The sequence below is a fragment of the Brassica napus genome, chromosome C9 (assembly GCF_020379485.1).
Source record: "Brassica napus cultivar Da-Ae chromosome C9, Da-Ae, whole genome shotgun sequence".
Taxonomy (NCBI): domain Eukaryota; kingdom Viridiplantae; phylum Streptophyta; class Magnoliopsida; order Brassicales; family Brassicaceae; genus Brassica; species Brassica napus.
The window spans coordinates 1,461,785-1,483,143 of record NC_063452.1 but is presented as its reverse complement, the minus strand read 5'-3'; the positions used below and the strand labels follow the sequence as shown (position 1 = coordinate 1,483,143).

Here is a 21,359-nt window from a genome sequence, read left to right as displayed (position 1 = left end):
ATGTTCTGCTATCTTCACAACGAAATAGGCGTAGTGGTTATCTTTTCACCTCCCACCTTTGATATTGTTCCACGGGAGGGTAGTATCACAGTTAAACAGTTTACTCTGATGTTACATACTGCTTCAAACAAATAAAAGAGTTACTCTGAAAAATTTAGAAAGAGTTAGAATTTACTTATATTCCAAAACAAGAATCTTTCTTCACAACAAGGTTTTGTTAACAAGACTCTCTCCCCCCTCTATCTCTCTCTCTCACAACTTGGTAGGTCACTTACAAACTGATATTTCCTCCCAAGTCTGATATTAACAACGCTTATTTACTAAGTATCATCATTATCATCATCAACCAAAGACTAGCGAACCAAATGAAAACCACAAAGAAACAAAGCCTAAAGCTCCAATCAATCAATCGTTTCAATACACTGAACAACTGGTAGTGCCAAGTCGCGGTAGGTCTCTTCTCGTCCTCCTCGTCTCTAGCATATGCTCTTATGCGCCCCAGGTTTCTTCCAGCAGATCTTGTCAAGCCATGAGCAAAGAGGTGCTTGTTGAACGATGATGATGACGTCGCTAGCGCTGCAGATCCTCACGGATTAGTTTACAGTCATTATTTAACAAGAAATCAAGCTTCGATCGAGAGCATTATACCTAAATGTGAAGCAATCGAGCTCCCAAAGTTAGAGAAACACACGCTTGCTGGTTTCCTGAGATTCGAACTCTTCGGATTCCTGCTTCAAACCCTAACTCATCAATCAAACGGAAAGATAACATCCAAACGCAGCGAAATCGAAAAAACGCAATGGAAACCTTGGTTTTAAATGTCGTGTGGCGAAAGGAGGCTCGACACTCGCCACTCGCCATGGCGTTTCATGGCGATCGCATCGCGTATCAGCCGCTCAAAAGGTACCTTCTATTCCTAATACCATCAATTATATGAACCTTTGAAAAAAGACATAGTAAATAGAAAACCAAAAACCAGTTTTATTTGATAACTTAAACTTAAAAACACCAAATGAAAAGCATAAAACCAAAACCAAAACATAATCCAAAGTAAAGAAAAACAATTCAAAGCAGAACACATAACATCAACACTCTAAAACTCAGTTTCAGAGTCATCTGGAAACTCCCATTCCTCATCTTGACCGAAACCACCTGCTTGTAGTTCCAAATCAATTTCCGGTTCATCCTCATCAATATCAACAAGAGATAGAACAGAGGGACCTGGACCATATCGTTTCTCTCTTGTTTGAGTTGAAGAAGATGCTATCCCTTTTCCCTTCTCAGCAGCTGAAGCGTTTGTTCCTCTAGTAGAGTAGGTTGGTTCCTCAGCTCCAGTGGCTTCACTCCATGTCAGATCTTCATTCTCGAAGACATGATCATCTAGTTCATCACTGTCAGAGTTCCCATCCATTCTTCCCATCAACCATTCATTGCTTTCATCAATCTCCTCTAGGATAATAGGATCCGTGGCCTCACTTCTCTTCATGCGACGCTGCAAAGCTCTGTTGTACTTGACAAATACCATGTCATTCAAACGATGTTGAGCTAAACGGTTTCTCCTCTTTGTGTGAAGCTATAATAAATTTAATCAACAAACCATTAGTGAGCTACTGAGCTTAAGATCAAATCTGACTATGAAATAGGAAGAATATAGAAAAGACTTACAAGCTCAAAAACACCCCAATTTCTTTCACATCCAGATGCACTGCAAGTTAAGCTAAGTACTTTCACAGCAAAGTCTCTTAGATTAGGAGCTGATGATCCATAAGTAGACCACCAATCAGCTACAAAAAAAATACTTGATGAGATTAGTTTAGAAGTAAAGTTGTCAAAACAAAGTAAATCGTATGGGTGAGTCTTTTACCTCGTGCTTTCATCTCTCTTTGCCTTATTGCCATGTTATGGCCAAAGAGACCAGCAGCGTTCTTAAACATATCAAGCTCCAGCATCACCTTGTCTTGAATCTCACTGTCCGGGACAAGCCTGTTGATACAGTTGTACAAACCGGTCTCAACTTCCTCACAACAAACGTCCTCAGGATTGGCGTAATGGATAGCTGGATTTAGGAAGTATCCAGCTGCGTGAAGAGGCTGGTGAAGCTGACAATTCCACCTTCTGTCAATGATCTCAAATACATTCTCATATTTCTCTTGCTTCATCTTGAAACTCCTTGCAATAGCTTCTTTAGCTCTGTCCATAGCCGCATATATGTATCCCATAGTCGGCTTCTTATCACCATCCACCATCCTAAGCACCTTCACCAGTGGACCAGTGAGCTTGAGGGCGTAGCTAGCATTCCTCCAGAAGCTTTCTTGTAGAATGTATTGCTTCAGTTTCTTTGCCCCTGCTTCCCTTGGCCATTTGCTCTTGTTCCAATCGTCAGATGTGACCATCTTCTTCAGGTTTGATTGCTGGATGTGGAACTGAGACATGGTGATAAACGAAGTGGCAAACCTCGTTACAGCTGGCCGATGAAGATTGTGTTGATTGGTGAATCTCCTCATCATATTCACCAGAGGCACACGACAGTAGATGTATCCATTCATGAAAATACACTTCTTCAACGCATTCTTAACCGGCTCCAACTTCCCAATGTCTTCTAGCATAAGATCAAGACAGTGTGCTGCACAAGGAGTCCAATAAGGTTTGGTCGTTTAGCCTCTAGCAACTTCCCTGAAATTTCAAATTGTTTTTCATTAGATAAATGATCTATCTCGGTTTAGATGTAATCTAGAAAAAAAAATAGATTAGATAGACAGTACCTGCTTTTACATAATTAGTAGCATTGTCTGTGATCACTTGAACCACATTCTTCTCACCAACTTCTTCAACCATCTCATCAAGCAGCTTGAACAACATTGTTGCATCTTTCACCACTTCTGAGACCTCCTTAGACTTCATGAAAACAGAGCCCTTGGGAAAGTTAACTAGAAAGTTAACTATGTCCTTTTGGACCACTGAGTCACGCCATCCATCTGACATGATAGAGCACCCTTTAGCAGCATGGTATGAATGTTTGCGACTTCCCTCTGAAGGAGAGGCACTCTGAGCTCATGCATACTAGGTGGTTTTAAACCCATTCCATACTGTCCAATGAACTCTGTTATCTCTTTGAAAGAGTCATAGGTGACAGCATTGAACGGAATACCCGCATCATAGAACCACCTAGCTATTCCAGCGCACACCTTCTCCCTTAGCTCTTTGTCACAAGCTCCAAACACACGCTTCATGTCCTTCCTTCCTTTCAAAATGTCAGGAGGAGTTGAAGTGACAAACCTGTCAAAGAACAGAGAATATATAGTTATTTGTTTGTCCAATGATCTATCAAACCAAGAAGACGAGAAAAAAAACTATATACCTGTCCAGTGGACCTCTCTTCTTCCTCTTGTTAGAGTTAGCTTTCTGTTTAGGCTCACCTTCAACATCCTCACCATCGATATCATTCAGGACAGGTTCATACCGCATGGTCTGAGCTGCTCTTTCCTCAGCTTTTTTGATTGCATAGTCTCGCAATTCAATTCTCACATGCTCGGGACAAGTTGGACACCTGATCACGCTTGTGCTGTCTCCAATTAAGTGGTGTTTCAGACGTGAAACACCTCCATTTGTTTCTTTCCTGCAGAAGATGCACGTCCACTTGTTCCTGTTTTTAGGCAGACAGGTTCCATACTTACGTCCTGGATCAACTTCATATGCCCCTTGTTGTGATGCTCCACCTTGTGTTGCGCCTCCTTGGGATGATCATCCAATCTCAGATATGATGAACCTTCAAAGAAAAAGCAAAAAATATAAGCTAAGTACATAAACTTTAGCAAACATAATTTAAAAAGAATGTTAAGCTACGTATATAATACAAACTAGGTACATAAACGTATAAGGTTCTTAACACAAGCTAAGTAAATAAATTCTAACAAACAAAATGAATGATGCGTGATACATAAGAGGTTTGCGTGAATAGAGAAGAGATGAATGGTATGTGATAAAGAAGATATGACACTATGAGCCTTATACGTGATCAACATGATGTGTTAAACACTAAAACTTTAACTAACAAAACAAACCGATAAAGTGAAGAAGAGCTTATGCCGTCAGTAGCTTAGAGAAAGCAAGAGAACTTGTGAAAAAGTAAGGGGGACGTATTACTATTATATAGTACATTCACTTAGGGTTTTTACTTTTTAGATGGATTAAGGCATTCGGTTAGAGTATATTTAGCGTATATTTAGAGTATATTTAGAGGATATTTAGAGTATATCGTGGTCTTAATTACTTGGAGGATGAGTGTTTGTGGAAGAGGGAAAATGGAGTTCAAGCCGGGTTTTCTCACTTCTCACACCTGGAATATCATTAGAACATCAAAGCCGAAGGTAGAGTGGAGCAAAGGGATTTGGATTTCTGAGGCCACTCCCAAATTTGCTTTCATAACATGGGTGGCAATGCATAATAGGCTTGCAACAGGAGACAGAGTGTTACGTTGGAATCCTCAAGCCATAACTACTTGCTGGCTTTGTAGGATAGAACCTGAAACTAGAGATCATTTGCTATTTGAATGTCCTTTTTCAGAGGAAGTGTGGAAAGGAGTCATTGGAAATTTGGTGAGTAGTGGTACTGGCTATAGCTGGGCTCAGGTGACTCAAACTGTGGTAAATGGATTGAGGGAGAGAATTGCAACCTTTCTCTTGCGATACAGTTTTCAAGCAGCAGTCTATGCTCTTTGGAATGAGAGGAATGCTAGAAGAGTGGGGGATTTTTCTCAACCAGCTACATGTCTGATTACAAGGATAGATAAGTTGGTGAGGAACAGAATAACTTCACTTAGACAGAGGAATAGAAGGAAGTACGAGAAGGCAATGGAAAAGTGGATGGAGAGAACTTGATTTTCTTTTTTTCTATTGTTACATAAATTAGAAAGTAAAAAGTTTTGTTTCTTTTTTCAGTATACAGAAAAAGAATAGCAGTCACCTCTGTAATAAGGTTTTTTTTGAATAAATTTAAAATTCTTTCAAAAAAAAAAAAAAAAAAAAAAAAAAAAAAAATTTTGTTAACGGTTTGATTATCAACACGATCGACTCAGTGTATACAGGTATAGCGAGGAAAGGCGGTCAACTCTCGTACCTCGCTTAGCATTGGGGTCTTGAGTTGTTTTGGAGGTCGCCTCACGTCGCTACTCGCCATGGCGAACGGAGCGGTCGCCTTTTAAAACCAAGATGGAAACAACTAGAAAAGTGGAGACGATGAGAGGAGGAGGAGAAACGAACATTGGAGCGAGGAACTTGAGAGAGACTCGGTTGGTGATCGTCGTCATAACTGCTTTGCAGGAGAAAGTGCTTTCCAAAGAAGTTTCCAGAATAATCGTTGAGAGAAGAAGTTACAGTGAAGAGAGGCGGTTTTTCTCTATATATATATATACAAGTTTTAAGGCCATAAATTTTTATCGGGCCTTCGTCTAAAGCTCATTTACCGTAAAAATTTCCGGTTTCCTATCAAACCGGTAACGAATAGGAACATTCGGTTTACATTAAACCATCAACCGACATGTTTCAAGAAGAGCGAAAATAATAACGAACTTATCGGGCTTTGAACAAGGCCCACCAACTCGATGATATAAACCAACATTGACGAAAATGGAAGTTTAAATAGCGGGGTAGATTCGTCAATTTAGACTAGGGTTTTTAATCGAACGCATGCTCCTCTATGTATATATAACAATCGTATGAATTCAATAGCAATCACCACCACCAAACCTTCACGATTGATTCTTTCTTTGTAGCGTAGGGTTCTTTAAAACTTAGTGTTAAATTATTAAGTTCTTGCAGGAGCCTCCCGGGCTAGTCTGATTATAAATTCATGAGGAATTAAGCCCCAAAGCTCCTGCTAGATTGGTGCCATTCGTGTTGCAGTTCTGTCTCAAATTTCTTCTGGCTTAACTGTGTCAAAGCAATGTCTAGATTTCGTTTTAATTGTTTTATTAGTTTTGATGATGATCAAAGGTGTGTTTGGCTATGATTACAAAATTATCCGCGCTTCTGAGATTTATTCCATGAAGTAATCGGAAAACAATGGTTGAATTTCTTAATATGAGCCACCTCTTTGCAATTTGATTTGATTTAGTGCTTTGTATTTGGGCAGTGATGATTAAAATTAACAGCTTTACGCCAGTTCTGCTTCAGAAAATTCTTGATAGAAGAAGCTGTATAAACTCTGAGCCCCTTTAAAAAAAAAAATTATTGAAAAAGTTTGTTTTGATGCCGATGAGGAAATCCAATATTGTGAGGTGCAGTGGAGCTGAGACCCTGTTTTTCAGGGAGAACCCCTTGGCAGAAACTGCAATTTCTATGAAGCTAGTGGACTAACTGAGGCTTTGTTTTTTTATTCTGTTTCAATTGATTATTTGATTTATTTTCAGAGTTTAATTATACACTAGCAGTAAGCCAGTAACCAATGTGCTTGTAGTCTGAATAACTCAGAAATTGGATTGTGTTTACATCAGCTTTGTCTCTGGCTTAGGCCTTGAGATTCTGGTTAAACTAGAACTCCTAATTTTTATCAGCCTCCTTGAGTTCTTGATCGTCGTTTTATTAGCGAACCAGTTACTTGGTTGATGTTTCCCCGGACCCAACGTTGACCCATTATTCGAAAAATCTATATAAATTTAACTGTGTCGAATAAATTTCTAGCTTTGCTTGATGAACTAAAGAATGATGTATATTGTGTGGATTGAATTGGGATCTTTGTTTTATAATGGTTCTTGTTTGTTTGTAGAACCATATTGAATTACAATAAACATTATGACCCGATGTACACAGATTGCGACTCTCATGTTATTGGTATTTCTCACAGATTTGTTTGGATTCTGCTCTTTTTTTGGGTTAAAAAGTTTGGTTATATTATATTTGGATAATTTCTATTTTTTATGTAAAAAAGAGATAATTTCTATATTTATCATATTTATCTTCTAAAATTAAAATGTCAAACCAAATCTTCTTAAAAAATAATATTTATATTAATCATATTTATCTTCTAAAATTAAAATGTAAAACATACATATAAGACATTGAAGATGAATTGGCTCAAAACTCTCACGAAAAATAGGGATTTGGATCATTAGTTTTGTTTTAATTTAATTTATATTAGGTGTTGTATTTTTTATTTTGTAATGTGTTTGTTTCTATTTAGTATTTAATATTTATGTTTTAGATTTTTTAATATTTAAATTTTGAACAATATTATAGACGTTATTCTATCATTATTTTATTTTATAATTATTATTTTTATTTATATCACGAGTTAGCTCATTTAACTCATGTTCTAAATGATCTGAGTTCGAGTTTACATATAATAAATGAGGTGAGCTGAGCTAGTTCATGAAAGAGCCGAGCTCACTATGAATTGAGCTGAGTTGAGCGAGTTAGCTCATTTTGACACCCCAAATCATATACTTTAGTGTTGTTTTAAAAAAATTAACCATATTTTGAAATTGTACTAATGTATGTTAAACTTTTTCTCATTATGCATAGAAATCGTTTCAATTTTTTATCAATTAATTTAATAAAATTCATAATACTCCTTATATCGCTATTTTTCTAGAAAAACAGAAACAAAAAAAAGTTCCAAATTTTTTTGAACATTATAATATATTAGTGCAGAATGCAACTGTGCATTAAAACAATATTGTCGTATTTTTTTTAAAAAAATTCAAAATCTATGCGTTAACCCCAATAAAAATATTGAGTTTTTAGTAAATACTTTATATAAGCCTATAATCTTTAGTGTTTTTTTTTAAATTTCTATTCATATTCTACATTTGTATTAATGTATGCTAAACTCTCTTTCATGGTAAATGAACATCGTTCAATTGTTTTTATAAATTAATTTTGTAAAACTTCATATATCCCTAAATTAGTGGAGTAACCATTATAAATTCACTATTTTTTAGAGAAATTGAAACAACAAAAATTCCAAACCTCTTTGACCATCATCATATATTAGTACATAAGACAACTATGTATTAAAGCAATATTGTTATATTTTTTGAATTTTTCTCAAAATCTATGTGTTAACCTCTACAAAAATATTGAGTTTTACGTTAAACGCTCTATATACTGAAGCTTATATTTTTTATTGTTGTTCTAAATTTTCTAACAACATTCTAAATTTGTATTAATGTATGTTAAACTCTCTTTCATGGTATATGAGAATCATTCCAATTTTTTTTTTATCAATTAATTAGTAAAACTTCATAATACTAATCAATGGAATAACCACTATAAAATCGCTATTTTCTTAAGAAACAGAGAAAACAAAGGTTCCAAGCGTCTTTAAATATCATCACATGTTAGTGCAGGATGCAACTATCCATTAAAAATACTGTCATATTTTTTGAATTTTTCTCCAAATTTATGTATAAATTGCTACGAATATATTGAGCTTTACGTTAAACGCACTATATACTGAAGCCTATACTTTTTAGTTGTTTTAAAAACTTTAACTACATTCTACATTTGTATTAATGTATGTTAAACTCTATTTCATGATGCATGAAAATCGTTTTAATTTTTTATCAATTAATTTAGTAAAACTTCATAATACTCTCTAAATCGGTGGAATAACCACTATTAAATCGCTATTCTATTGAAAATAGAGACAACAAAGGTTCCAAACCTCTTTGAATATCATCATATGTTAGTGCATGATGCAACTATGCATTAAAACAATATTATCATATTTTTTGATTTTTTTTCAAAATCTATGTGTTAACCCCTACGAAAATATTGAGTTTTTAGTAAATATTTTATATACTGTAGCCTATAATCTTTAGTGTTGTTTTAAAATTTCTGACCACATTCTACATTTGTATTACTGTATTTTAAGCTCTTTTTCGTGGTATATGAAAATCGTTATAATTTTTTTATCAATTAATTTAGTAATATTTCATAATATTCCCTAAATCGACAGAATAATCACTATAAAATCATTATTTTCTTGAAAAACAGAGATAACAAAGGCTCCAAACTTCTTTGAACATCATCATATGTTAGTTCAGGATGCAACTATGCATTAAAACAATATTATCGTATTTTTAAAAATTTTCTCAAAATCTATGTGTTATAACCCCTGAGAAAATATTGAGTTTTTGGTAAATATTTTATATACTGAAGCCTATAATCTATTGTGTTGTTTTAAAATTTCTAACCAAATTCTACATTTGTATTAATGTATGATAAACTCTCTTTCATGGTAAATGAGCATCGTTCAATTGTTTTTATAAATTAATTTAGTAAAACTTCATATGCTCCCTAAATTAGTGAACTAACCATTATAAAATCGCTATTCTCTAGAGAAATGGAGACAACAAAGGTTTCAAACCTGTTTGACCATCATCATATATTAGTACATGAGGCAACTATGTATTAAAGCAATATTGTTATATTTTTTGAATTTTCTCAAAATCTATGTGTTAGCCCCTACGAAAATATTGAATTTTACGCTAAACGCTCTATATACTGAAGCTTATATTTTTATTGTTGTTCTAAATTTTCTAACAACATTATAAATTTGTATTAATTTATGTTAAACTCTCTTTCATGATATATAAGAATCATTCTAATTTTTTTTATCACTTAATTAGTAAAACTTCATAATACTATCTAAATCAGTGGAATAACCATTATAAAATAACTATTTTCTTAAGAAACAGAGACAACAAAGGTTCCAAACGTCTTTAAACACCATCACATGTTAGTGCATGATGCAACTATCTGTTAAAAAATATTGTTATATTTTTTGAATTTTTCTCCAAATCTATGTATAAATTACTACGAATATATTGACTTTTACGTTAAACGCACTATATACTTTTTAGTGTTGTTTTAAAAACTTTAACCACATTCTACATTTGTATTAATGTGTGTTAAACTCTATTTCATGATGCATGGAAATATTTTAAATTTTTTATCAATCAATTTAGTAAAACTTCATAATACTCCCTAAATCGGTGGAATAACCACTATTAAATCGCTATTCTCTTGAAAAATAGAGACAACAAAGACTTCAAACCTCTTTGAACATTATCATATGTTAGTGCATGATGCAACTATGCATTAAAACAATATTGTCATATATTTTGAAATTTTTTCAAAATCTATGTGTTAAATATTGAGTTTTTGGTAGATATTTTAAATACTGAAGCATATAATCTTTTTTTTTTTTTTTTTTTTGTCATCTACTTTACAGACTCATATAGACTTTGTGAACTAAACTGGGAGATCTTGATCCATGTGAACTACAAAAGACGTTTCTTTCCTAGCGCTACAAAAGAAGCCTATAATCTTTAGTGTTGTTTTAAAATTTTGGACCATATTCTACATTTGTATTAATGTATTTTAAGTTCTTTTTCATGGTATATGGGAATCGTTATAATTTTTTTTCAATTAATTTATTAAAACTTCATAATATTCCCTAAATCGACGGAATAATCACTATAAAATCACTATTTTCTCTAAAAAACGGAGAAAACAAAGGCTCCAAACCTCTTTGAACATCATCATATGTTAGTGCATGATGCAAATATGCATTAAAATAATATTGTCGTATTTTTTGAAATTTTCTGAAAATCTATGTGTTAACCTCTACGAAAATATTGAGTTTTTGGAAAATAATTTATATACTGAAGCCTATAATCGTTAGTGTTGTTTTCTAATTTCTAACCATATTCTACATTTGTATTAATGTATTCTAAACTATCTTTCATGGTAAATGAGCATCGTTCAATTATTTTTATAAATTAATTTCGTAAAATTTCATAATACTACCTAAATCGATAGAATAACCACTATAAAATCACTTTATACTTGTAAAACGGAGATAACAAAGGCTCCAAACCTATTTGAACATAATCATATGTTAGTGCAACTATGCAATAAAACAATATTATCGTATTTTTTAAAAAATTTTCAAAATCTTTGTGTTAACCCCTACGAAAATATTGAGTTTTTGGTAAATACTTTATATACTGAAAGCTAAAATCTATTGTGTTGTTTTGAAATTTCTAACCAAATTCAACATTTGTATTAGTGTATGCTAAACTCTCTTTCATACTAAATGAGCTTCGTTCAGTTGTTTTTATAAATTAATTTAGTAAAAATTCATATACTCCCTAAATTAGTGGACTAACCATTATAAAATCAATATTCTCTAGAAAAATGGAGACAACAAAGGCTCCAAACCTCTTTGACCATCGTCATATGTTAGTGCATGATGCAAATATGCATTAAAATAATATTTTGGTATTTTTTGAAATTTTCTCAAAATCTATGTGTTAATACCTACGAAAATATTGAGTTTACGTTAAACGCTCTACGGAAGCTTATATTTTTTATTGTTATTCTAAGTTTTCTAATGACATTCTAAATTTGTATTAATGCATGTTAAACTCTCTTTCATAGTATGTGGGAATCATTCTAATTTTTTATCAATTAATAAGTAAAACTTCATAATACTATCTAAATCAGCGGAATAATCACTATAAAATTGCTATTCTCTTGAAAAATAGAGACAACAAAGCCTCCAAACCTCTTTGAACATCATCATATGTTAGTGCATGATGCAACATGCATTAAAACAACATATTTTTTGAAATTTTTTCAAAATCTATGTGTTAACCCCTACAAAAATATTGAGTTTTTGGTAAATGTTTTATATACTGAAGCCTATAATCTTTAGTGTTGTTTTAAAATTTCTAACCACATTCTACATTTGTATTATTGTATTTTAAGCTCTTTTTCATGGTCTATGGAATCGTTATAATTTTTTTATCAATTAATTTTGTTAAATTTTATAATTTTCCCTAAATTGAGAGAATAATCACTATAAAATCACGATTTTCTTAAAAAAACGGAAACAACAAATGCTCCAAACCTCTTTGAACAGTATCACATGTTAGTTCAGGATGAAACTATGCTTTAAAATAATAATGTCATATTTTTTGAAATTTTCTGAAAATCTATGTGTTAACCCCTACGAAAATATTGAGTTTTTGGTAAATAATTTGTATACTGAAGCCTATAATCTTTAGTGTTGTGTTATAATTTCTAACCATATTATACATTTGTATTAATATATGCTAAACTATCTTACATGGTTAATGAGCATCGTTCAATTATTTTTATAAATTAATTTAGTAAAATTTCATAATACTACCTAAATCGATAGAATAACCACTATAAAATCACTATTTTCTTGAAAAACGGAGATAACAAAGGCTCCAAACCTATTTGAACATAATCATATGTTAGTGCAGGATGCAACTATGCATTAAAATAATATTATCGTATTTTTTGAAATTTTCTCAAAATCTATGTGTTAATCCTCTACGAAAATATTGAGTTTTTGGTAAATACTTTATATACCGAAGCCTATAATCTATTTTGTTGTTTTAAATTTTCTAACCAAATTCAAAATTTGTATTAATGTATGCTAAACTTTCTTTCATGATAAATGAGCATCGTTCAATTGTTTTTATAAATTAATTTAGTAAAACTTCATATACTCCGTAAATTAGTAGACTAACCTTTATAAAATCGATATTCTCTAGAAAAATGGAGACAACAAAGGCTCCAAAACTCTTTGACCATCGTCATATGTTAGTGCATGATGCAAATATGCATTAAAATAATATTGTGGTATTTTTTGAAATTTTCTCAAAATCTATGTGTTAACACCTACGAAAATATTGAGTTTACGTTAAACGCTCTATATACTGAAGCTTATATTTTTTATTGTTGTTTTAAATTTTCTAACCACATTCTAAATTTGTATTAATGTATGTTAAATTCTTCTTCATGGCATATGAGGATCATTCTAATTTTTTGTCAATTAATTAGTAAAACTTCATAATACTATCTAAATCAGTGGAATAATAACTATAAAATCGCTATTCTTTTGAAAATAGAGACAACAAAGGCTCCAAACCTCTTTGAACATCATCATATGTTAGTGCATGATGCAACTATGCATTAAAAAAATATTGTCATATTTTTTGAATTTTTTTCATAATTTATGTGTTAACCCCTACGAAAATATTGAGTTTTTGGTAAATGTTTTATATACTGAAGCCTATAATCTTTAGTGTTGTTTTAATATTTCTAACCACATTCTAAATTTTCATTATTGTATTTTAAGCTCTTTTTCATGGACTACGGAATCATTATAATTTTTTTTATCAATTAATTTAACAAAATTTCATAATATTCCCTAAATCGACGGAATAATCAATATAAAATCACTATTTTCTTAAAAAACGGAGACAACAAAGGCTCCAAACCTCTTTGAACATCATCATATGTTAGTGCAGGTTGCAACTATGCATTAAAATAGTATTGTCGTATTTTTTAAAATTTTCTGTAAATCTATGAGTTTTTGGTAAATAATTTATATACTGAAGCCTATAATCTTTAGTGTTGTTTTCTAATTTCTAAGCATATTCTACATTTGGATTAATGTATGCTAAACTCTCTTTCATGGTAAATGAGCATCGTTCAATTATTTTTATAAATTAATTTAGTAAAATTTCATAATACTACCAAAATCGATAGAATAACCAGTCAATATTTTTTTGAAAAACGGAGATAACAAAGGCTCCAAACCTCTTTGAACATCATCATATGTTAGTGCAAGATGCAACTATGCATTAAAACAATATTATTATATTTTTTTGAAATTTTCTCAAAATCTATGTGTTAACCCCTACGGAAATATTGAGTTTTTGGTAAATACTTTATATACCGAAGCCTATAATATATTATGTTGTTTTAATATTTCTAACCAAATTCAACATTTGTATTAATATATGCTAAACTCTCTTTCATGCTAAATGAGCATCGTTCAATTGTTTTTATAAATTAATTTAGTAAAACTTCATATACTCCCTAAATTAGTGGACTAACCATTATAAAATCGATATTATCTTGAAAAATGGAGACAACAAAGGCTCCAAACCTCTTTGACCATCTCAATAATTTAGTGCAGGATGCAAAAATGCGTTAAAATAATATTGTCGTATTTTTTGAAATTTTCTCAAAATCTATGTGTTTAACACCTACAAAAATATTGAGTTTACGTTAAACGCTCTATATACTGAAGCTTATATTTTTTATTGTTGTTCTAAATTTTCTAACGACATTATAAATTTGTATTAATATATGTTAAACTCTTCTTCATGGTATATGAGGATCATTCTAATTTTTTATCAATTAATTAGTAAAACTTCATTATACTATCTAAATCAATGGAATAATCACTATAAAATCATCATTCTCTTGAAAAATAGAGACAACAAAGGCTCCAAACCTCTTTGAACATCATCATAGGTTAGTGCATGATGCAACTATGCATTAAAAAAATATTGTCATATTTTTTAATTTTTTTCAAAATTTATGTGTTAACCCCTACGAAAATAATGAATTTTTGGTAAATGTTTTATATACTGAAGCCTATAATCTTTAGTGTTGTTTTAAAATTTTTAACCACATTCTACATTTTTATTATTGTATTTTAAGCTCTTTTTCATGGTCTATTGAATCGTTATAATTTTTTTTACAAATTAATTTAGTTAAACTTCATAAGATTCCCTAAATTGACGGAATAATCACTATAAAATCACTATTTTCTTAAAAAACGGAGACAACAAAGGCTCCAAACCTCTTTGAACATCATCATATGTTAGTGAAGGATGCAACTATGCATTAAAAGAATATTGTCGTATTTTTTGAATTTTTTTGTAAATCTATGTGTTAACAACCCCTACGAAAATATTGAGTTTTTGGTAAATAATTTATATACTGAAGCATATAATCTTTAGTGTTGTTTTCTAATTTCTAACCATATTCTACATTTGGATTAACGTATGGTAAACTCTCTTTCATGGTAAATGAGCATCGATCAATTATTTTTATAAATTAATTTAGTAAATTTTCATAATACTATCAAAATCGATAGAATAACCACTATAAAATCACTATTTTTTTTTGAAAAACGGAGTTAACAAAGGCTCCAAACCTATTTGAACATAATCATATGTTAGTGCAAGATGCAACTATGCATTAAAACAATATTATCGTATTTTCTGAAATTTTCTCAAAATCTATGTGTCAACCCCTACTAAAATATTGAGTTTTTGGTAAATACTTTATATACCGAAGCCTATAATCTATTATGTTGTTTTAAAATTTCTAGACAAATTCACAATTTGTATTAATATATGCTAAACTCTCTTTCATGCTAAATGAGCATCGTTCAATTGTTTTTATAAATTAATTTAGTAAAACTTCATATACTCCCTAAATTAATGGACTAACCATTATTAAATCGATATTCTCTAGAAAAATGGAGACAACAAAGGCTCCAAACCTCTTTGAACATCATCATATGTTAGTTCAGGATGCAACTATGCTTTAAAATAACATTGTCGTATTTTTTGAAATTTTCTGAAAATATATGTGTTAACCACTAAATAGAGAGTTTTTAGTAAATAATTTGTATACTGAAGCCTATAATCTTTAGTGTTGTTTTCTAATTTCTAACCATATTATACATTTGTATTAATGTATGCTAAACTATCTTTCATGGTAAATGAGCATCGTTCTATTATTTTTGTAAATTAATTTAGTAAAATTTCATAATACTACCAAAATCGATAGAATAACCACTATAAAATCACTATTTTCTTGAAAAACGGAGATAATAAAGGCTCCAAACCTATTTGAACATAATCATATGTTAGTGCAGGATGCAACTATGCATTTAAACAATATTATCGTATTTTTGGAAATTTTCTCAAAATCTATGTGTTAACAACCCCTACGAAAATATTGAGTTTTTGGTAAATACTTTATATACCGAAGCCTATAATCTATTTTGTTGTTTTAAAATTTCTAACCAAATTAAAAATTTGTGTTAATGTATGTTAAACTCTCTTTCATGCTAAATGAGTATCGTTCAATTTTTTTTATAAATTAATTTTGTAAAACTTCATATACTACGTAAATTAGTGGACTAACCATTATAAAATCGATAATCTCTCGAAAAATAGAGACAACAAAGGCTCCAAACCTCTTTAACCATCGTCATATGTTAGTGCATGATGCAAATATGCATTAAAATAATATTGTGGTATTTTTTAAAATTTTCTCGAAATCTATGTGTTAACACCTACGAAAATATTGAGTTTACGTTAAACGCTCTATATACTGAAGCTTATATTTTTTATTGTTGTTTTAAATTTTCTAACGACATTCTAAATTTGTATTAATGTATGTTAAACTCTTCTTCATGGCATATGAGGATCATTCTAATTTTTTGTCAATTAATTAGTAAAACTTCATAATACTATCTAAATCAGTGGAATAATAACTATAAAATCGCTATTCTTTTGAAAATAGAGACAACAAAGGCTCCAAACCTCTTTGAAAATCATCATATGTTAGTGCATGATGCAACTATGCATTAAAAAAATATTGTCATATTTTTTGAATTTTTTTCAAAATTTATGTGTTAACCCCTACGAAAATATTGAGTTTTTGGTAAATGTTTTATATACTGAAGCCTATAATCTTTAGTGTTGTTTTAAAATTTATAACCACATTATACATTTTCATTATTGTATTTTAATCTCTTTTTCATGGTCTATTGAATCGTTATAATTTTTTTAACCAATTAATTTAGTAAAACTTCGTAATATTCCCTAAATCGACGGAATAATCACTATAAAATCACTATTTTCTTAAAAAACGGAGACAACAAAGGCTCCAAACCTTTTTGAACATCATCATATGTTAGTGAAGGATGCAACTATGCATTAAAATAATATTGTCATATTTTTTGAAATTTTCTCTAAATCTATGTGTTAACCCTACGAAAATATTGAGTTTTTGGTAAATAATTTATATACTGAAGCATATACCCTTTAGTGTCGTTTTCTAATTTCTAACCATATTCTACATTTGGATTAATGTATGCTAAACTCTCTTTCATGGTAAATGAGCATCAATCATTTATTTTTATAAATTAATTTAGTAAAATTTCATAATACTATCAAAATCGATGGAATGACCACTATAAAATCACTATTTTTTTTGAAAAACGGGGATAACAAAGGCTCCAAACCTATTTTAACATAATCATATGTTAGTGCAAGATGCAACTATGTATTAAAACAATATTATTGTATTTTTTTGAAATTTTCTCAAAATCTATGTGTTAACCCCTACGAAAATATTGAGTTTTTGGTAAATACTTTATATACCGAAGCCTATAATCTATTATGTTGTTTTAAAATTTCTAACCAAATTAAGCATTTTTATTAATGTATGCTAAACTCTCTTTCATGCTAAATGAGCATCGTTCAATTGTTTTTATAAATTAATTTAGTAAAACTTCATATACTCCCTAAATTAATGGACTAACCATTATTAAATCGATATTCTCTAGAAAAATGGAGACAACAAAGGCTCCAAACCTCTTTGACCATCGTCATATGTTAGTGCATGATGCAAATATGCATTAAAATAATATTGTCGTATTTTTTGAAATTTTCTCAAAATCTATGAGTTTAACACCTACGAAAATATTGAGTTTACGTTAAACGCTCTATATACTGAAGCTTATATTTTTTATTGTTGTTCTAAATTTTCTAACGACATTCTAAATTTGTATTAATGTATGTTAAACTCTCCTTCATGGTATATGAGGATAATTCTAATTTTTTATCAATTAATTAGTAAAACTTCATAATACTATCTAAATCAATGGAATAATCACTATAAAATCGTTATTCTCTTGAAAAATAGAGACAACAAATGCTTCAAACCTCTTTGAACATCATCATATGTTAGTGCATGATGCAACTATGCATTAAAAAAATATTTTCATATTTTTTGACTTTTTTTCAAAATCTATGTGTTAACCCCGTACGAAAATATTTAGTTTTTGGTAAATGTTTTATATACTGAAGCCTATAATCTTTAGTGTTAATTTAAAATTTCTAACCACATTCTACATTTTCATTATTGTATTTTAAGCTCTTTTTCCTGGTCTATGGAATCACTATAATTTTTTTTATCAATTAATTTAGTAAAACTTCATAATAATCCCTAAATCGACGAAATAATCACTATAAAATCACTATTTTCATAAAAAATGGAGACAACAAAGGCTCCAAACCTCTTTGAACATCATCATATGTTAGTTCCGGATGCAACTATGCTTTAAAATAATATTGTCGTATTTTTTGAAATTTTCTGAAAATCTATGTGTTAACCCCTACGAAAATATTGAGTTTTTAGTAAATATTTGTATACTGAAGCCTATAATCTTTAGTGTTGTTTTCTAATTTCTAACCATATTATACATTTGTATTAATGTATGCTAAACTATCTTTCATAGTAAATGAGCATCGTTCTATTATTTTTATAAATTAATTTAGTAAAATTTCATAATACTACCAAAATCGATAGAATAACCACAATAAAATCACTATTTTCTTGAAAAACGGAGATAACAAAGACTCCAAACCTATTTGAACATAATCATATGTTAATACAGGATGCAACTATGCATTTAAACAATATTATCGTATTTTTTGAAATTTTCTCAAAATCTATGTGTTAACAACTCCTACGAAAATATTGAGTTTTTGGTAAATACTTTATATACCGAAGCCTATAATCTATTTTGTTGTTTTAAAAATTCTAACCAAATTCAAAATTTGTATTAATTTATGTTAAGCTCTCTTTCATGCTAAATGAGCATCGTTCAATTGTTTTTATAAATTAATTTTGTAAAACTTCATATACTCCGTAAATTAGTGGACAAACCATTATAAAATCGATAATCTCTCGAAAAATAGAGACAACAAAGGCTCCAAACCTCTTTGACCATCGTCATATGTTAGTGCATGATGCAAATATGCATTAAAATAATATTGTGGTATTTTTTGAAATTTTCTCGAAATCTATGTGTTAACACCTACGAAAATATTGAGTTTACGTTAAACGCTCTATATACTGAAGCTTATATTTTTTATTGTTGTTTTAAATTTTCTAACGACATTCTAAATTTGTATTAATGTATGCTAAATTCTTCTTCATGGCATATGAGGATCATTCTAATTTTTTGTCAATTAATTAGTAAAACTTCATAATACTTTCTAAATCAGCGGAATAATAACTATAAAATCACTATTCTTTTGAAAATAGAGACAACAAAGGCTCCAAATCTCTTTGAACATCATCATATGTTAGTGCATGATGAAACTATGCATTAAAAAAATATTGTCATATTTTTTGAATTTTTTTCATAATTTATGTGTTAACCCCTACGAAAATATTGAGTTTTTGGTAAATGTTTTATATACTGAAGCCTATAATCTTTAGTGTTGTTTTAAAATTTCTAACCACATTCTACATTTTCATTATTGTATTTTAAGCTCTTTTTCATGGTCTATTGAATCGCTATAATTTTTTTAACCAATTAATTTAGTAAAACTTCGTAATATTCCTTAAATCGACGGAATAATCACTATTAAATCACTATTTTCTTAAAAAACGGAGACAACAAAGGCTACAAACCTCTTTGAACATCATCATATGTTAGTGAAGGATGCAACTATGCATTAAAATAATATTGTCGTATTTTTTGAAATTTTCTGTAAATCTATGTGTTAAAACCTACGAAAATATTGAGTTTTTGGTAAATAATTTATATACTGAAGCATATACTCTTTAGTGTCGTTTTCTAATTTCTAACCATATTCTACATTTGGATTAATGTATGCTAAACTCTCTTTCATGGTAAATGAGCATCAATCAATTATTTTTATAAATTAATTTAGTGAAATTTCATAATACTATCAAAATCGATAGAATGACCACTATAAAATCACTATTTGAACATAATCATATGTTAGTGCAGGATGCAACTATGCATTAAAACAATATTATCGTATATTTTTAAATTTTCTCAAAATCTATGTGTTAACCCCTACGAAAATATTGAGTTTTTGGTAAATACTTTATATACCGAAGCCTATAATCTATTTTGTTGCTTTAAAATTTCTAACCAAATTCAAAATTTGTATTAATGTATGCTAAACCCTCTTTCTTGCTAAATGAGCAGAGTTCTATTATTTTTATAAATTAATTTAGTAAAATTTCATAATACTACCAAAATCGATAGAATAACCACTATAAAATCACTATTTTCCTGAAAAACGGAGATAACAAAGGCTCCAAACCTATTTGAACATAATCATATGTTAGTGCAGGATGCAACTATGCATTTAAACAATATTATCGTATTTTTTGAAATTTTCTCAAAATCTATGTGTTAACAACCCCTACGAAAATATTGAGTTTTTGGTAAATACTTTATATACCGAAGCCTATAATCTATTTTGTTGTTTTAAAATTTCTAACCAAATTCAAAATTTGTATTAATTTATGTTAAACTCTCTTTCATGCTAAATGAGCATCGTTCAATTGTTTTTATAAATTAATTTTGTAAAACTTCATATACTCCGTAAATTAGTGGACTAACCATTATAAAATCGATATTCTCTAGAAAAATAGAGACAACGAAGGCTCCAAACCTCTTTGACCATCGTCATATGTTAGTGCATGATGCAAATATGCATTAAAATAATATTGTGGTATTTTTTGAAATTTTCTCGATATCTATGTGTTAACACCTACGAAAATATTGAGTTTACGTTAAACGCTCTATATACTGAAGCTTATATTTTTTATTGTTGTTTTAAATTTTCTAACGACATTCTAAATTTGTATTAATGTATGTTAAATTCTTCTTCATGGCATATGAGGATCATTCTAATTTTTTGTCAATTAATTAGTAAAACTTCATAATACTATCTAAATCAGTGGAATAATAACTATAAAATCGCTATTCTTTTGAAAATAGAGACAACAAAGGCTCCAAACCTCTTTGAACATCATCATATGTTAGTGCATGATGCAACTATGCATTAAAAAAATATTGTCATATTTTTTGAATTTTTTTCAAAATTTATGTGTTAACCCCTACGAAAATATTGAGTTTTTGGTAAATGTTTTATATACTGAAGCCTATAATCTTTAGTGTTGTTTTAAAATTTCTAACCACATTCTACATTTTCATTATTGTATTTTAAGCTCTTTTTCATGGTCTATTGAATCGTTATAATTTTTTTAACCAATTAATTTAGTAAAACTTCGTAATATTCCTTAAATCGACGGAATAATCACTATAAAATCACTATTTTCTTAAAAAACGGAGACAACAAAGGCTCCAAACCTCTTTGAACATCATCA

The 21,359-nt window shown here is 29.8% G+C and overlaps 4 protein-coding genes and 5 non-coding genes across 9 annotated transcripts; 6 read left to right on the top strand and 3 right to left on the bottom strand.

Annotated features, from left to right (window-relative positions):
- Nucleotides 1-1,093: 1,093 nt before the first annotated feature.
- LOC125593248 lies at nt 1,094-1,549 on the bottom strand. The gene has a single exon (XM_048769588.1). The coding sequence runs from the start codon at nt 1,523-1,525 to the stop codon at nt 1,094-1,096; it is 432 nt and encodes a 143-aa protein (XP_048625545.1). The 5' UTR covers nt 1,526-1,549.
- Nucleotides 1,478-2,785, bottom strand: LOC125593247. Its single transcript, XM_048769587.1, has 2 exons — nt 1,865-2,785; nt 1,478-1,784 (listed from the first exon to the last, which is right to left on the bottom strand). Exons 1-2 carry the CDS (start codon nt 2,604-2,606, stop codon nt 1,633-1,635), a joined length of 894 nt encoding a protein of 297 aa, XP_048625544.1. The 5' UTR covers nt 2,607-2,785; the 3' UTR covers nt 1,478-1,632.
- On the bottom strand, nt 2,662-3,760 carry LOC125593367. Its single transcript, XM_048769876.1, has 4 exons — nt 3,359-3,760; nt 2,967-3,276; nt 2,773-2,913; nt 2,662-2,673 (listed from the first exon to the last, which is right to left on the bottom strand). The coding sequence occupies exons 1-4, from the start codon at nt 3,463-3,465 to the stop codon at nt 2,662-2,664; spliced, it is 570 nt and encodes a 189-aa protein (XP_048625833.1). The 5' UTR covers nt 3,466-3,760.
- A 541-nt stretch (nt 3,761-4,301) lies between these two features.
- Nucleotides 4,302-4,877, top strand: LOC106398393. Its single transcript, XM_013838958.1, has one exon. The coding sequence runs from the start codon at nt 4,302-4,304 to the stop codon at nt 4,875-4,877; it is 576 nt and encodes a 191-aa protein (XP_013694412.1).
- Nucleotides 4,878-5,810: 933 nt separating this feature from the next.
- Nucleotides 5,811-5,952, top strand: LOC125593767. The gene has a single exon (XR_007329658.1). It is a non-coding gene; the product is annotated as a small nucleolar RNA snoR134 (small nucleolar RNA).
- Nucleotides 5,953-5,997: 45 nt separating this feature from the next.
- LOC125593762 lies at nt 5,998-6,085 on the top strand. The gene has a single exon (XR_007329653.1). It is a non-coding gene; the product is annotated as a small nucleolar RNA U36a (small nucleolar RNA).
- A 35-nt stretch (nt 6,086-6,120) lies between these two features.
- LOC125593716 lies at nt 6,121-6,212 on the top strand. Its single transcript, XR_007329614.1, has one exon. It is a non-coding gene; the product is annotated as a small nucleolar RNA Z223 (small nucleolar RNA).
- A 35-nt stretch (nt 6,213-6,247) lies between these two features.
- On the top strand, nt 6,248-6,360 carry LOC125593726. The gene has a single exon (XR_007329622.1). It is a non-coding gene; the product is annotated as a small nucleolar RNA Z278 (small nucleolar RNA).
- A 73-nt stretch (nt 6,361-6,433) lies between these two features.
- Nucleotides 6,434-6,543, top strand: LOC125593751. Its single transcript, XR_007329644.1, has one exon. It is a non-coding gene; the product is annotated as a small nucleolar RNA snoR97 (small nucleolar RNA).
- Nucleotides 6,544-21,359: the final 14,816 nt, after the last annotated feature.

Coding starts and splice junctions, on each gene's coding strand:
- LOC125593247 (XM_048769587.1), bottom strand. CDS start 2,606: ATGCTAGAAGACATTGGGAAGTTGGAGCCGGTTAAGAATGCGTTGAAG. Junction 1,785..1,864: donor AAGAGAGATGAAAGCACGAG/GTAAAAGACTCA, acceptor TTTTTTTTGTAG/CTGATTGGTGGTCTACTTAT.
- LOC125593367 (XM_048769876.1), bottom strand. CDS start 3,465: ATGCGGTATGAACCTGTCCTGAATGATATCGATGGTGAGGATGTTGAA. Junction 3,277..3,358: donor AAGAGAGGTCCACTGGACAG/GTATATAGTTTT, acceptor GTTCTTTGACAG/GTTTGTCACTTCAACTCCTC. Junction 2,914..2,966: donor TATCATGTCAGATGGATGGC/GTGACTCAGTGG, acceptor AACTTTCCCAAG/GGCTCTGTTTTCATGAAGTC.
- LOC106398393 (XM_013838958.1), top strand. CDS start 4,302: ATGGAGTTCAAGCCGGGTTTTCTCACTTCTCACACCTGGAATATCATT.
- LOC125593248 (XM_048769588.1), bottom strand. CDS start 1,525: ATGGTATTTGTCAAGTACAACAGAGCTTTGCAGCGTCGCATGAAGAGA.